General features: G+C 33.0%; 1 protein-coding gene across 1 annotated transcript in view; it reads right to left on the reverse strand.

Annotated features, from left to right (window-relative positions):
• Positions 1 to 16,625, reverse strand: part of LOC114329836 (protein suppressor 2 of zeste-like) — a 231,065-nt gene that overhangs the window by 122,461 nt on the left and 91,979 nt on the right. The window contains exons 2-5 of the mRNA XM_028279094.2: positions 14,191 to 14,341; positions 8,572 to 8,668; positions 4,831 to 5,005; positions 1,173 to 1,529 (exon numbers count right to left, since the gene is read on the reverse strand). Coding sequence (XP_028134895.1) covers positions 1,173 to 1,529; positions 4,831 to 5,005; positions 8,572 to 8,668; positions 14,191 to 14,341 — 780 coding nt within the window. The remainder of the gene's footprint in view (positions 1 to 1,172; positions 1,530 to 4,830; positions 5,006 to 8,571; positions 8,669 to 14,190; positions 14,342 to 16,625) is intronic.

Consider the following 16,625-nt stretch of genomic DNA (forward strand, 5'->3'; position numbering starts at 1 on the left):
ATTAAACTTTTTTCTACTTGGACAAAAAATCAAGTAGGTACATTAGAGGAACCGAATACAAGATTATTTTACACATCGTATTTGAAACATTATTTGGTTAATTCTCATTTTTGTTGGTTAAAAAATACATTAATTTTTCTGGCCTCAATTACGGTTCTGTTGATATCCGAGAAGACTTGGTATTCATACAATGTTGCCAAACTAAATTTTGCTATATTCGGTTTAAATTTTGCAGTTTGCACAAAATGCATGGTTATAACAGCAGATCCAATAAGATGTAAATTGAAGCTGGAAGATCAAATAATAGAACAAATGATGGAGTTTAAATACCCAGGCATCACACTATCAAGCTACGGAAGGCTCGAAACAGAAGTGGAAGATCAAGTGAATAGAGCAAACAGAGCCGCAGGTTGCCTAAATGACACAATATGGAGAAATAAAAATATCGGAAAAGAAATGAAAGGCAGAATTTACAAAACAGTCATCAGACCAATAATGACAAAAAGTAACGACACAAAGAGGACAAAAAGATTGCTCGAAATAGCGGAGATGAAAACTCTCCGAAAAATCGATGGTAAGACTCTATGGGACAGAGCTAGAAGCTAGAAGTACAGATATACGACGGAGATGCAAGGTGGATAACATTAATAACTGGGTAAGAAACAGAAGAATAGAATGGAATGACCACATAAGCCCAATGACAACAAATAGGATAGTCAGGACAGCGAGAGACGGTTCCCCAATAGGAAGACGATCAGTGGGAATACCACGAAAACGATGGAACGACAACTTACTAGAGGCATATTGAAAAAACAGACAGAGTCATGTCTATACAAAAAGAAGAAGAAGAAGAAGAAGAAGAAGAAGAAGAAGAAGAAGAAGAAGAAGAAGAAGAAGAAGACGAAGAGGTTTAAATTTTCTGGCCCATTTCCGAGCCTACTATATTTGAAATGTGGGTCTACCGTAGAATGTAGTTCATACCGTGGATAGCACGTCGCACAAAAAATTCAATACATTATTAGAACAATAGTTGACATTATGAGAGCGTACTTACAAAACCATAAAGAAAAACGAGAAATAGCACAAAAAATCTTTACAGAATATCAGAATTGGCGTGACAATGGAGAAAGTAAAAAAATACCTATTTAGGAAAAAAATATACGTATACTCACTCTATGGTCTCCCGTTAGTCCAAATTTCATCCTAATAAACTTTTGCAGGTGTTTCATAGAAACAGCAGCTGGGCACTGAAGAAACCTTTTATCACATTTACTATCTTGGTCGGTTTTGCATAAGTCTTGGTCACCGTTTTTAACACTATCACTATTCTCTAGTTTTGAATCGATATTTACACTTCCACTATTTTCACTATTGTTTGTTGGTTTAGAACACTCACTATTGTTTAGTACGGATTTTTCTGGTTCTTCGGTGTCTGTGGTATCCAGATGAGACTGATAGTACTCTAAAGATAACGAGACCGAATCGTCTGGGCTAAGGAATTGGAATTTGTCGCCGAAGTAGTTTGAGAGCTGAAAAATACAAAAATTTATTGTATCGCTACATATCAACGGCTTATTATACATGTTGGAATTATAGTAAAATTACGAATATTATACCATATTTTTAGCTTTATATTAACCCTTCTCAAATAACAAGCTAAAGAGATAGACCTCAAATACGTGTCCCTACTATCCCACTACCAAACAACGCATATAGACGGAGAGGCAACGCTGAAAAATCTCTTTGAATTTACTAAAGCTAAATTTTTCAGTTAATTACTGTGATTGTGTAGTAGTCCAGAAAGCCACTGCGCATCCGCTAGGAAAAATATTCCGATTCGCATTTTTTGTACAATCTTACTCAAAAAGGACCCCTTTTAACAAATTTGCATGTTGCCAGGGCCAAAAGTGGGTCAAAAAATTTTTTAAACGTTTTTTTTTTGTTTTTTTCCTAAAATTATTTTTTTTTTGCATGGAACAAAGTTTTTTTAGGTTTTTTGGATCATTCCAAACAGAAAAGGTCTTTAGTGACTTTTCTCTAAAGTTGATAGTTTTTGATATATAAGCGATTAAAAATTGAAAAATATGCGAAATTGGCCATTTTTAACCTTCAAAAACTATGTGAAAAACTTAAAATTTGAATGTTGCCAAGGTAGGTAGATATTCTTTAAACATCGATTGATGAAATTCCGAAGAGTTTTTTGCAATACAATGTTCAAAATTCCTTTGTTTTTTAAAAGCTAATCAAGCGTGCGCGACACTATTTTCCACCGTTGCATGTGTATACAGTATGGTGCAAATACGTATGTATGGTAAAAATTGAAAAATTGCGAAATTGGCCATTTTTAACCTTCAAAAACTATGTGAAAAACTTAAAATTTGAATGTTGCTAAGGTAGGTAGATATTCTTTAAACATCGATTGATCAAATCCCGAAGAGTTTTTTGCAATACAGTATTCAAAACTCCTTTGTTTTTTAATTTCTAATCACGCGTGCGCGACACTATTTTCCACCGTTGTATGTGTATACAACGATTTCCTACGAAGGCAATTAAATCCATTTACTAAGGCTGAAAATCAGTACACACATTCTAAATTGAATATAAATAAAAGTTATTATAGTCGGTCAGCTGTATGACGGGACAGAACAGGTCGGTCGGCCCCAATGAATGTAAGTACAGGGTTATTCACTATATTTTGACCCCCTTGTAAACTGCTTTATTTACAGAATTAGAAAAAAATGTAAAATACAAAATTTATTCGATTTTGTAATTATGATTTTTGACCTATAATTTGTACTAGTGACGTCATCCATCTGGGCGGCGTGATGACGTAATCGACTATTTTTAGCGTGTGCTAGCTCATTTGAAAGGTTATTCAATTCTCTATACAGTACTATAAACATTAACATCATTATTTATACAGGGTGTCCAAAAATTTTTTTTTAATTATTAATTAAACAATTAATTTAATTAAAAATTTTTTTGGACACCCTATATAATTAATCATGTTAATGTTTATATTACTAAATAGGGAATTGAATAACCTTTCAAATGAGCTAGCACTCGACCCCTATTCCCATTTAAAAAAATAGTCGATTAAGTCTTCACGCCCAAGTGGATGACGTAACTAGTACGATATAAATGTCAAAAAATCATAATTCAAAAATCGAATATCTTTTATATTTTACATTTTTTTCTAATTCTGTAAATAAAGCAGTTTACAAGGGGGTCAAAATATAGTGAATAACCCTGTACATTCACCGGGGCCGACCGACCGGCTCTGTCCCGTCATACAGCTGACCGACTATAATAACTTTTATTTATATTCAATTTAGAATGTGTGTACTGATTTTCAGCCTTAGTAAATGGATTTAATTACCTTTGTAGAAAAGCAACTTTGATAACCTCTCAGTAACCCCTGTTCTACGTTTCGCTTGACCGACCGCAGTATGTTTCTCTACACAATCACAGTAATCAACTGTGAAAAATCTAGCTTTACTAAATTCAAAGAGATTTTTCAGCGCTGCCTCTTGGACTAATAGGTACTATCTGATCAAGAAAAAGTTGAAGCTCTAACAGTTCACTTAGCTGACATGTTCAAAGCTACAGCTACAGCTGAACTACAGAAGACAAGATAAATGATACTGTCGATTGCAAAAGCACTCTCTCCAAATGAAGTTAAAAACGAAATACAGCAACTAGACCCACGTAAAGCCCCTGGGTACGAATTAATATCAGGAGAAGTATTAAAACACCTTCCCCGTAAAGTTATCTAGGCCATATTGAGACACGATAAGTACCGCCTACTGCAATTGATTATCCAGGGGAAAATCCTATGTGAATGTCCGGAGTTATGTCAATACGAGAGTATGTGTTCGACGAGCCTTGGCCTACCCCTGCCGGCATAGGGTAGATGTTCCCTTGTGATTTGCCCATCTGCCTGGAAACGGCAGGATGGACAATGAACTAAGGACGACAACTCCCAGGGGCCAATTGTGGCCTAAGGGAGCGTTCAAGTATATTACGTAACGCGATTTTTGAAGATTTTGACCCCCCTACGTAACGCACTGTACCTAATGGGCGTTTAACTATTACGTAACGCAATTTTTAAAGATTTTTGACCCCCCAACCTGAGTTACGTAATACTTAAACGGTCCCTACGTACTGTAGGACTTAACTCGCCCTCCCCTACTATACAGATACAGATCCAGGGGAAAACAGACAGTAAGGGCGGGCCAGGCAGGAGAAGACACTCGTGGTAGTCGTGGTTCCAAAAAATTTCCGGAAATGGTTAGAACTCACATCGGTCGAACTATTCAGAAGTGCCGTAAGCAAGATCAGAATTGTAATGTTAATAACCAACGTTCGTAACGGACAGGGTACATGAAGGAGAAGATGTACAAAAAGTTGAGAGTCCTATACTATATGAAGACCTTTGTAATCTTCTGGCATAAATCTGTGCTCAGGCATTTCCAAATGGAGTCGAGTATAGATAAAACTGTACAAATCGACCGTTATAAAAAGAAGAAATAATCTGGAGTAATCTGGACGATACAGGTATATAGCCACGTAGTATGGAATTCCACTTTGTAACTCATGCATAACTCATACTTAACAGTACTCTGCACTTTGAGGTAATCCCTCTAGTTTAAGCATATTACATAACCACTCCTGTGAATTATTAACTAAAATATGTACCTACATTTATCTTCCACGGCAACCTGCTCAATTAAACGAAAAACTGACACCCCTAGAGATCACTCCCGGTATAATCTAGCATAAAATCCGACGCAACCCTCTCAACAAATAATAATTGTGCATATCACTCACTATCTCCTCCTGATCATTCATCATGTCTCTTTCTCTCTCGATGACGCTGTCGTCGCTGCAGGAACTGGACGCCCTGACGCCGGTGCTTCGGTAAAAATCTTCCCTCCGCTGAGATTCTCTGGCGAACAGTGACGGAACCAGCTTGTAGACCAACGTTTGGGTTTGTGGGTCTGCCCTGTGATACAAAAAAAATATCACTGTCTTAATTTTACAAATAAAGTTGAAAGGATATGAGAAAAAAAAATGATATTCCCTTCTATTACACCTTATACTCGCTTCTTTATTTATAAAGCTCAACAAGCCTTGAAGTTTTAGGACTGAAGAGTTTAGTTTTCCATTATACTAGGCTTGTTCAATTAAAACGTATCTTTGATCATCCAGAAAAAATTATCGTTAAACATATCTACAAATAATAATTACTACTATGTATATTTAAGGCACATATTCCATTGTTCCACCAACCGATGCATACCCTGTTTAAATAATTTTTGTGGTTGTAGGTCGAAGAATTCTTTTAATGCCATTTTCAGTGGCCCAAAGATATGAAAATCGTCGAGCGATAAATCGGAACTATAGCGTGGATACTCTCAATATCCTCCATTTCTTTCGTTGTAGATTTTTTCACTTCTTCGGCAACATAACGCACAGCATTGGCGTGCAGAATAATGACAAGATTTTCTGGACGTTTTGGTCATAATGCTTGATAAACCTTGTAAAGTTTCCCTATAAAGGTTTTCGTCAATATGCACTCTAGGTTCCGAAAACTCCATGAGCAAGGGTCCTTCAATCATGGTTGAAAAAACATGTTAACATGACCTTTCCCGCAGAAGGTTGAAATTAGTCAGGCCAGGCCGCACGCTGATTATATTTGGACGGATTGTTAACAACAAACGTCATTTTGAAGTCATATTTAAAATAGTAGTCAGGTAAAAATGATAGAAACTGATCAGTGTGACGTGTACAAACATAACTAACATTTCAGAACGTCAGTTGAGTGATTACAATTATTATTGTTTCCAAGGCTAACCTGACCAAAGATATGTTTCAATTGAACAAGCGTTTAATTAGTAAGTATTTACATTTTTATTTATGTTTCTTCTAGTCTTTCCATATATTTCTTGGCCACTTTCTTCCATTTATTTCGTCTTTCTTTCTAATTCTCAATATTACCTTTTTGTCAGTCTTCATATAAGTAAGTACGCTGTTCTTCCATCTCTCTTGGTCTACCTTTTCTTCTTTTTTGTATTGGCTTGTGTGATTTACGGCATTCTTTCAATATGTCCTAAATATCATATTCTCTGTTTGATTACCGTCGTTATTTTGGTTCGTTATATAGTATAAGTTCTTGACTATTCCTTCTTCGCCATTTACCATCTGTTTTCATACCTCCATTATATTGCTCTTTGTATTTTCCTCTCCGATGTTTAAGTATCTAATTTTTGTTTTTCTCGAGACATAGTTGGATTTCATTAATGATCGCAATTTTCCATACTTTTTTCCCTTTTTCTATTCTTGCCTTTATATCCCCTTTCCTCAGGCCCCCCTTTTCATCTACTTTGCACCCAAGTAAGTAAATTATTAAACTCTTTTGAACATGAATGTATTTTCTCCTTATACCGCCAATGTAAAATTGTCTTCTTTTTTTGTGTTTTCCCATTATCATTCAATCAATTAAGATTTCCTCGTTTTTCACCCTATCTGTCCATGATAGAATCTTGTCAATGGTGTGTGGAACATTCTTCGCAAGCTTCACATTTCGAAGGCCTTCAATTTATTAATGGAAGATATTTTCAACGTCCATGTCTACATGTCGTATAACAATACCATACATAGCACTTAATCATTCTGTAACGGAGATTGAAGGAAATATTGCGATTACAAAGTAGCGGTTTAAATTTAATAAAAGCTTGTCTTGCTTGTTCGGTACGGCACTTTATTTTTTGTTGAGAATCCCATTGGTGATTCACCATCATTCCCAACTATTTGAATATTTTCATTTGCTCGATTGGAGCATTATCTACTTGCGGTTGTACTCTTAAAATTTACTGCATTTAGTTTTTTCCGCATTTACCTTCAAGCCATATGTTTTTCCTGTGGTATTTATTTTATTTAGCATCAACTGCATACCATGTTCGGTATCTGTGATTATCGCGGTGTCGTCGGAGTAACGAATATAGTCACATATAACATAGTCACAGCCTTCAACTGCCTCTACAAAAACATTCTCCACATAGAGGTTGAACAGGACAGGCGACAAAATACGTCCCTGTCTCACCCCTCTTAAAATTTCAGTTTCCTCTGTGTTCGTTGATTTGTTCAGTCCACAGATCACCTACCTCCTCTAGATGTTTCACGATAACGCTTTGGTTACATATGAAAAACAGCGCTCCATGCCGCTTGTATCGGAACTAATGCAAGCGGGAATTTCAAAATGTAATTTTGGTGGGAAGAAAATGTTAGGCTAAAATATTTGTATAGTTGAAAAAAAAATAATTTGGTTTTAAAATATGCAAATTATTTTTAATTTCAAATATACAAAATACCATTTGGGAAAAAATAAGACATGACAACGTATTTTTATTTATTTATTTAATACCAGCAAAACCACTTTGTATATATTTTTTTACAAATCGTATCTTTACAAATGAAATTATTAATAGTTATCTTCCAAATTGAGTTCCAAATACTTCTACAAAAGGGTATCTCAAATGATTGAAACATGTGTGCATCTCTACTTATTGAAGGACTTTCAACTAAAACAAAAAATTAATATAATTGATTTGATAATAACCATATTCATTTCACGTAAAATAATTTTTATTAATTATATATTTTCAGTAGGGGTTACTTACTTGGTGTTACATTCGTTTGCTTCCCTTCCCTACACCACTAACTGTGTTACTTGTTCTCTAATAACAAATACTTGTTGAACTCACCATGCAAATGTAAGCTAGGAATTTGATCTTCCTAGGGATCTTCAAATCACATTCGTTTTGTTTCAAAAACTGTATTTGAATCCATTTTATCTAAATCAGGATTTTTTATTATTGCTAACAATCAGATAAACATTTACTGGCATAAAGATAAAGGCATACTGACAATGATGACAATTGACAAATTATAATGACACTCAGACTCAGTGATATAGAAGAAATCTTCACTCCAGGTGCATGGCGACATCTCAAAAAACGTATCATTACTAAAAATGACATTTAGTTTAGGATGACCTTGAGATACCTGCGTGAAACATCTAAAGAGAGTTAAGTGATCTGTGGTTCAGTCTCACTCGTGCTTTTTGATTCAAACAGAGGTTCTGGACAACTCTTCTCATCAGCATTACCATCTAATTGACATTTATTCGGTTGATATCACTAACGGTCCAGAAGAAAGTCTGTACATCTACCCACCTCAGTATTATTTATAGGCATTTCGAAATTGCAGTTATTACACTGTTAATTTCTAATGTTAGCTCTACTTCTTTAATATTCTTACACTTCTTCAGGTACACAAACTAATTTAGAACTGTAGTACCATTTACTTCTTTCAGTTGGCTTTAATCCTTATCAGCCTCAGTACGACACGAGATTTATTTTTCGTGCACAGGACAATATTTACCTAGTTTAAAAAATCTCTGTCAAATATTTGCAAAACTACTCTACTGGCATTTACACAAAAAAATATGACATCAAAACATCATTTTCTTTGCGAAGTCTTATTTTAAATTAAAAATAACATACAAACCTGAAGCATGTCTGTGACTTTCTCTTATAGATAGTATTGCAAATCGGGCAACCAGTCTTACTATTTTCGAAGTGTCGTAGAATGCAGGCTCGGCAAACTGAAAAACAACAAGTAATCAGTAATTGGTATCTTAAAAAAATTGTATCCATTTGATGAAATGAAGATAATGCTCAATTAAAAAATCAAATCAATCAAACAAAAATTAAGAACAGTATCTCTTTATTTTTTATCCTTGCGACATTTTAATAAAATGTCGCAAGCAACATTTTAATAAATAAAATAGTTCATAAAATGTTGGAAACTTGAGACGCACACTGTAGGTACACCTACATGTCTTTTGTATGACTTTTTCCGTAAAGTATCTTTTGCCATATTTCTATATCCTAAAAGCATTCGTACCTATAAATATTTTGAAGTGATGGTGTTATGTGAGACTTCAAGTTCCACATACATTAAAGAATTAATAAAATCAATACTAAAATATGCGGGATTATAACCCACATACCGTATACATTTAAAATTCAATGAACTTTATCAAATTTTGTGGCCGAACACATTGATACATTAGTCTGAATACGAAATTCAATGTACATATAGTCCAGGGCGCATCTGTAAAAATATGAGTACATTTGGATGTTGAGAGGTGTCTCATATTTTTTTGCAGAAATTGCTTGGAAATAACTCATATAATAATAAATGAGTTATCTTCCCACTCAAAAAGGTCCGGAACATTGTTTAAATAATCAAAATGTAAAAAAATGAAGAAAAAATTCGATTTTTTTCTTCGTTTTTTGATTATAACTTAGAAGTAGGTATGTATTCATTTCCGAGAAAAGTTGCACTGACATAAAAGTTGCGTAATTAAATTTCCTGCAAGATAGGATTGGTTAATAATTTTAAAAATTTTCACTCTTGTTGCAAAATAACAATAATTGCGAAAAAAAAACCATAAAAAACAACTATTAGCATTTTACTTTTTTCAACCATTTATACTACACTTAGGACCTTCATATTTCACCCAGAAAAACTGTATGATATAATAAAACAATACTGTAAATTTTATTCAGATCGGTTTAATAGATTTTGCAAAATAATTTGGCAATCCAGCTTTCGCAAAAAAATTGCAATTTTTCAAAATTTTGCAGGACTGAAAATAAAGCAGATAGCAAGTTGATATTCTTTTTACATATTAGTCCTGTCGCCAGGGGGGTTAAAACGGCCTTCTTAATTCAGATGGACTTACCCAAGTTTTTTTTATGTATTTTGGCCCGTAGAACACGAATTTTTTGGGTAACAGTTGATCCGGATATCGATAAGATTGTTATAAACAAAGAAGTTGAGGAATTACATAACAGCGATTTCTCGCAAAACAAAACATTTCTTTGTATTTTTTGGGTCATTCTAACCAAAAAATGTTAATACAAGTTTTTTCGTAGGATGCATAGTTTTCGAGATAAACGCGGTTGAACTTTCAAAAAATCGAAAAATTGCAATTTTTGAACCCGAATAACCTTTGAATAAAAAATAAAATAGCAATTCTGCTTACCGCCTTTAAAAGTTTGAGTCAAATTATATCTGTTTTGAATATTTGCATTGCTAAAAATTTATTTTTTGATTGTTAAAAAAAGCTATAAACACATAGTGTTTCCCGTGCCTCATACATGCGTTTTAATGCATGCTACGTAGAAATAGCCCCGTTTGCACTTTTACCTCTTCTACCTACTCGTTCGATTTTAAATGAGAAATCATTGAAAACATCACTCAAGCACTAGGTGTTTATAGCTTTTTTTAACAATAAAATAATAAATTTTTAACAATACAAATAATTAAAACCGATATAATTTGACTTGGACTTTCAAATGCGGTAAGCAGAATTGCTATTTTATTTTTTAATCAAAAGTTATTCGGGTTCAAAAATTGCTATTTTTCGATTTTTTGAAAGTTCAACCGCGTTTATCTCGAAAACTATGCATCCTACGAAAAAATTTCTAGGAACATTTTTTGGTTAGAATGGCCCAAAAAATACAAAAATATGTTTTGTTTTGCGAGAAATCGCTATGTGATTCCTCAACTTCTTGGTTTATAACAAACTTATCGACATGCGGATCAACTGTTACCCACAAAATTCGTGTTCTACACGTCAAAATACATAAAAAAAACTTAAGTAAGTCCATCTGAATACAGGAGGCCGTTGTACCCCCCTGGCGACAGGACTATATAGAAGAACACCGTATCTTTCATATTTGTAATTTGCAAAATTAAAATCGGTTAATTAGCACGGCTTCAGAAATTTTTATAAACATTAATTTTTTTGCTTATAAACAAATAAATTATCTTTTAAAGTACGTAATCAAATTAAATTGATAAAAGCTCATTGGAAAGGTCTTTAAGAAACGCTTATTTTTTAAAAAAAGTTAGGTTATGTTCGGTAGTTTCCGAGATATGGACCAAAATGTATAAAAATAATAAAAAACCGTGTATATTAGGCTTTTGCTTAGGGACCGTTCAAGTATTACGTAACGCAGGTGGGGGGGGGGGGGGGTCAAAAATCTTCAAAAATTGCCTTACGCAATAGTTAAACTCCCATAAGAGTGCGTTAGGGTAGGGGGGGGGGGGGTTAAAAATCTTCAAAAATCGCGTTACGTAATACTTGAACGCTCCCTTATTATCTGAATTAATCAAATTAGTTTGATATTTGTGGAATTAAAATATTAAAATACGTGTAAGATAATAAATATTAGATAATGATTGGTAGAAGTTTCGTTGAAAAAAATTGTGTAAATCGAACATTTTACATTTTCCAAATAGAATATATAATTTTTCATTACAATACTAAAATAGTAACACTTAAGTAGGTACCTGTTGCTTTTAAAAACTATTTAAAAAGTCACTACAAGTATAAACTTACTTTTGTCTCTGTTCTCACAACAATAAAAATTAAAACATCAACTTAACAATAATTATTAACAACAACACATTTGTTTGTGCACAGCCGCAATATTCGATAATTTTTGGTAGGTCATTGGAATGCCCAAGTAGAGCAAACGTATCCGCTGTCCTGCGCGTAGCACCAAAAATTAATGTTTGTTTAAAAACATTCCTGATGCCGTGCTAATTAACCGATTTTAATTTTGCAAATTACAAATGAAAGGTACGGTGTTCTTCTATATGTAAAAAAATTCTAAAAAACTTGCTATCTGCTTTATTTTCAGGCCTGCAAAATTTTAAAAATTGTATTTTTTTTGTGAAAGCTGGATTGCAAAATTATTTGCAAAATCTATTGAACCGATTTTAATGAAATTTACAGTATTGTTTTATTATATCATAAAGTTTTTCTGGGTGAAATATGAAGGTCCTAAGTGTAGCATAAATGGTTGAAAAAAGTAAAATGCGTATACTTGTTTTTTATGTTTTTTTTTTCGCAATTAGCGCTATTTTGTAACAAGGGTGACAATTTTAAAAATTTTTAACCAATCCTATCTTGTAGGAAATTTAATTACGCAACTTTTATGTCAATGCCACTTTTCTCGGAAATGAATACTTTTAAAGTTATAATCAAAAAACGAAGAAAAAAAATCGAATTTTTTTTTCATTTTTTGACATTTTGATTATTTAAACAATGTTTCGGACCTTTTTGAGTGGAAGGATAACTCAATTATTATTATATGAGTTATTTCCAAGCAATTTCTGCAAAAAAATATGACTCACCTCTCAACATCCATCTCAAAACAGATGCGCCCTGGACTAGTAGTTGTTCGTCGTCGATCGACGGAATTTATGTGTATTTGACACAAATATTCCAGTTAATATTTCAATTATGTCATTTTAATGTAATTAATCAGATAATGAAATTTTATAGCAAACAATGTCGACAAAATTTAATGATACACTCATCATTAAATGTAATGTGTACCGACTGACTTGATTTAATGGAAATTGATTATTGTTGTTTTATACACGTTTGGAAATATAATGGTTCGAAAACTGGCGAATAATGACGGCAATTTCGTATGTTCCAATTTAATTTAGAGCAACAGTAGAAATGTAAATATTAATCTATTCTGGGAAAATTTCGTTTTATTGTTACCTTTGCCTTTTCAGATAAAACTGCTTGACGCCACTATAGCTGTAATATTTGGTGATTGTTCGAGGATATCCCGTGCACTTTTTAATATCTCGTTATATTAGATACTAATTACTCTGTGTCTGTGGAGTTATGCTCGACTTAGCTGTCGCCAGCACCATTACATATATATTATGTTTGTGTTCTCACATTTCTCGTTTGTGTCCTCTTATGAATGTATATGTGCATGTTTGTTACGTTGATTTTGAAAAAGCATTTGACAAAGTAAGACATGAAAAATTAGTCCAAATTCTAAAGACAAAAAACATAGACAAAAGGAAATTACGAATAATAACAAACCTTTACTGGAATCAAAGAGCACAATGTGTGCTACACAAATTGTAATAGATAACGAACCCAGTCCCAGTCCAGAAATTGAGATCAGGAGAGCTCCAAGACAAATTAGAATCCAGGTAAACACCTAAAAACTTAGTGGAGTGGCTATTTACCACTGACCCATTGTCAAATTTTACTAATGGACTCATCTGCATAGTAGAAGGTGAAAAGGTTACCATATTGGTCTTTGATCCATTTAAGATTAGGGCATTATTTAAACAGTAATGAGTCATACTTTTTACAAGACAGTTTGCTTTTTGTACTACATGAAAAAAATTATTGGAATTTAGTGCAACTGTGGTATCGTCAGCAAATTGAGTGACATAACAGTCTAATTGCTGTTCCACGTTTTCTACTCGAACACTTATTGCATCAGAAAAATTATCTAATGGATTCCGAACCAAACATGTTGAGCTATCGTTTATCAGTTGATTTAAATCATTGACAAAAATCAAAAATAAAAGAGGGCCAATGATACTTCCCTGTGGAACTCCGGATAAGACACTTTCTTGTGAAGAAAATATTATATTCCCATTCACATTGACCTTAATTTTTTGAAACCTTTTCGATAAAAAGGTGTGGATCCACTTTAACGCAGTTCCTCTAACACCACTATGATAAAGTTTTTCCAGCAGTATTGGATAATTTACATTTACAGTTTCAAAAGCTCGTGCTAAGTTCGTTGTAATTCCTTAAAATGTTCTTTGGTATGCTAAATGTAAATTCTGTTTTTAATCCTAATAGGCTAAATAGTATATTTATGTTTATCATCATCGTAAGTCAGTACAGTCTTCTATACAGTAAATGAAAGACGTCTTCGCATGGATGAGATCGAAAGCCTTTGTCAGGTCTATAAAACATAGATATGCTGGTTTATTGTACTCAATGGCCTTTTCTGTGATTTGTCTCAGTACAAATACGGCGTCTACGCAGGATCTTCCGGATCTGAATCCTTGTTGTTCATAACATAAGGCAAATAAAACGTCCTTTACTAACTAGATAGGTACTAAAGAATTTCTACTTATCGCAATTCTCCAATCATAAAATTCGTCGCTAGCATCAATATTGTGAATTCAAATGTAGAACGAAAAATGGTATGTTACAGCGAGATTTGTGTATTAACCAACTCAGACGGAAAAATCGATTTATTAAATACTTACACACATGGAAACACTCTGTCAACGCCGTAGCGTCGACGAGATATCCCTCACACAGTCTGCAAGTAATGACTTCATTCAGGTCCCTGACGAGGATTTTTCTTCTATCTTTGCTATCCATTTCCGCCTTTTTTATTTCCAACCAGCAGTTACTCTGAAACGAAAGAAACTTTTTAGAAGATCAATTTGGCGACACTCAAAAAAATTTAGTTCGTAATATTGATTAACAGTGATTATTGAATAGTATTTCGTTCTCACAACAATTTAATTTGTTGTTTCAACGAACTTTTAGACATTGACGAATGTACTTGGTTATTGTCACAATGATTGAATAATAATTGTGAGAATAACTAGAGTACATTAATCAATAACACTCAATTTATTCAGCCAATAACTTAGTTTCGTATATTTAATAAATACTGTTAATTGTGGCAGCAACTCACGTTCTTGATTTCGTAGATGACAAGCAATTACCTTGGTTTATCGTGACAACGTACAGATTTCATTAAAACAATGTACAAATGTTGTTAATATAGAGTAATATATGATTATTGAATAGATGTACACTGATTGTTGTGCCAACGAATGCATTAATTAATCTACTACTGCCTTTAATTCCCACAATCAATGCGTTAATTGTGACAATAATCGTGGTTGTTGAGACAATAAATGTTTTGCTTGACCATTTGAAATGTAACGGTTTTTCCTTGAAAGTGCCGAATAATAATTGCATTTTGTTTCCAAGTGTAGTCCGTAGTAGAAGGAAGATAAGGATAAGATATTACTTATTTTTTATATTTGAATAAAAGTAAGTTTTTTCTGATAAGGTAAATACGGGAGAACATTCTAATTAAAAATAAACTTGTCAGTGTCTTATGTTTGTAAGTGTTTACTTTTAATATTGTCTTGTGATGTTATTTATAAGATGAACTGAAAATGAATTTTCGAATCCTGAATGAAAAAAAATAATTAGTATTTTTGAAAATTTAAACGCAGAATAAAATATTACAGTATTATCAAGGGTCTGACGTCCCTGAGAACTTCTATAATGATTATTTTAATAAGTCACAGGGGTGAAAAATAGAAAATTTAGTATGATTTTTTTATTTCAAATATACTATTCAAAAGAAACTTTTTGTTTATTCTAAGGGACTTTCAGCCCTCAGTAATAATGCAGTCTTTTATTATGCGGTTAAATTTTTCAAAAATACTTATTAGTTTTCTCAGGATTCCAAAAAAATGAATGCGTTTAAAAATAATTCGATCGAAATTTTGCCCCTGCGCTCTCAAAAATGATTAAAGTGTTATACATTTTTGAAATCACCATTTCAAACACTTTTAAATGAGCTGTCACATGATGTACTTTCCCATTAAAAAAATCAAAGTTAAGCCTGTCACCTGAAGAGGGATCGTGTAAAGTTCGAAACATTGATGTTATAATATACTTTGATAATTTTAAAAATCGACCTGTCTGAGCGTTTTGCTTAGGTACTAAAAATAAATAAGTTAATAAGGGGGGGGGGGGGGAGTGTAACACTTATTCCAGTGCACTGTATAAGCGATATAATAATTATGAGAAATCACACAGTGTAAAGTCCTAAAGGTTAAGGACAAAAAAAGGGGATTTAAAAAATTATTATTAATCAATTAATATGATACATTGGGCTAATGCATTCAGTAATTATTAATATAAAATACGTTCATAGTAGGAATGAACGAAACTGATTGTAAGAATGAATAGAATTGCTTGTAAGAATAACCGTATTTATTGTGCCAATGAACGGAATTAGTTGTAACAATAAACGGAAATAATTGTAGAAATAAACGAAATACGTTAGGAGAAATAACACTGTTATTGGCACAACGAATGGTCTTCGTCGGTCAATTAACGACGTTGTTGTTTCAATAAATAGTGTTCGTTGACTCAATGAACTGAGTTCGTAATATCAATAAAATGATATTATGGTATACATAATGAATGTTCGTCCATTCAATAAACGTAATACATTGGCTCAACTAACGAAAATAATGAATTGATGAACATCGCTTTGTTGTTCCAATAAAACCAAGAATTGGACAAATTTTAAGAATTGCGTTTGTTGTCTGAATTAACATGTTTATTGATATTACGTACCTTTTTCGTTGAGTGGAGCTGTCAAATAAAAACAGTAATTTTTACGCTATGAGTTAAGATACAGAAAATAGCATTTTTACAAAATAGCCCAGTCGGGATAGCATTTGGCCTTGTATTACGAGCTGCCCCAAATTTTATTTTTCTAATCTTTAGGGGGAGTCAATAGTAGTATAAATTTAAAATCTCAACTGAATTTGACCGTTGCGTTAGCCGCCATCTTAATTTTAAATGAGAACCGTTTTTGCTCAATATCTCCGCCATTTTAAACTTTTCGACAAAAAGTGGAGAAACTGAAATTATTGAA

Source organism: Diabrotica virgifera, chromosome 7, assembly GCF_917563875.1.
Source record: "Diabrotica virgifera virgifera chromosome 7, PGI_DIABVI_V3a".
NCBI classification, from domain to species: Eukaryota; Metazoa; Arthropoda; class Insecta; order Coleoptera; family Chrysomelidae; genus Diabrotica; species Diabrotica virgifera.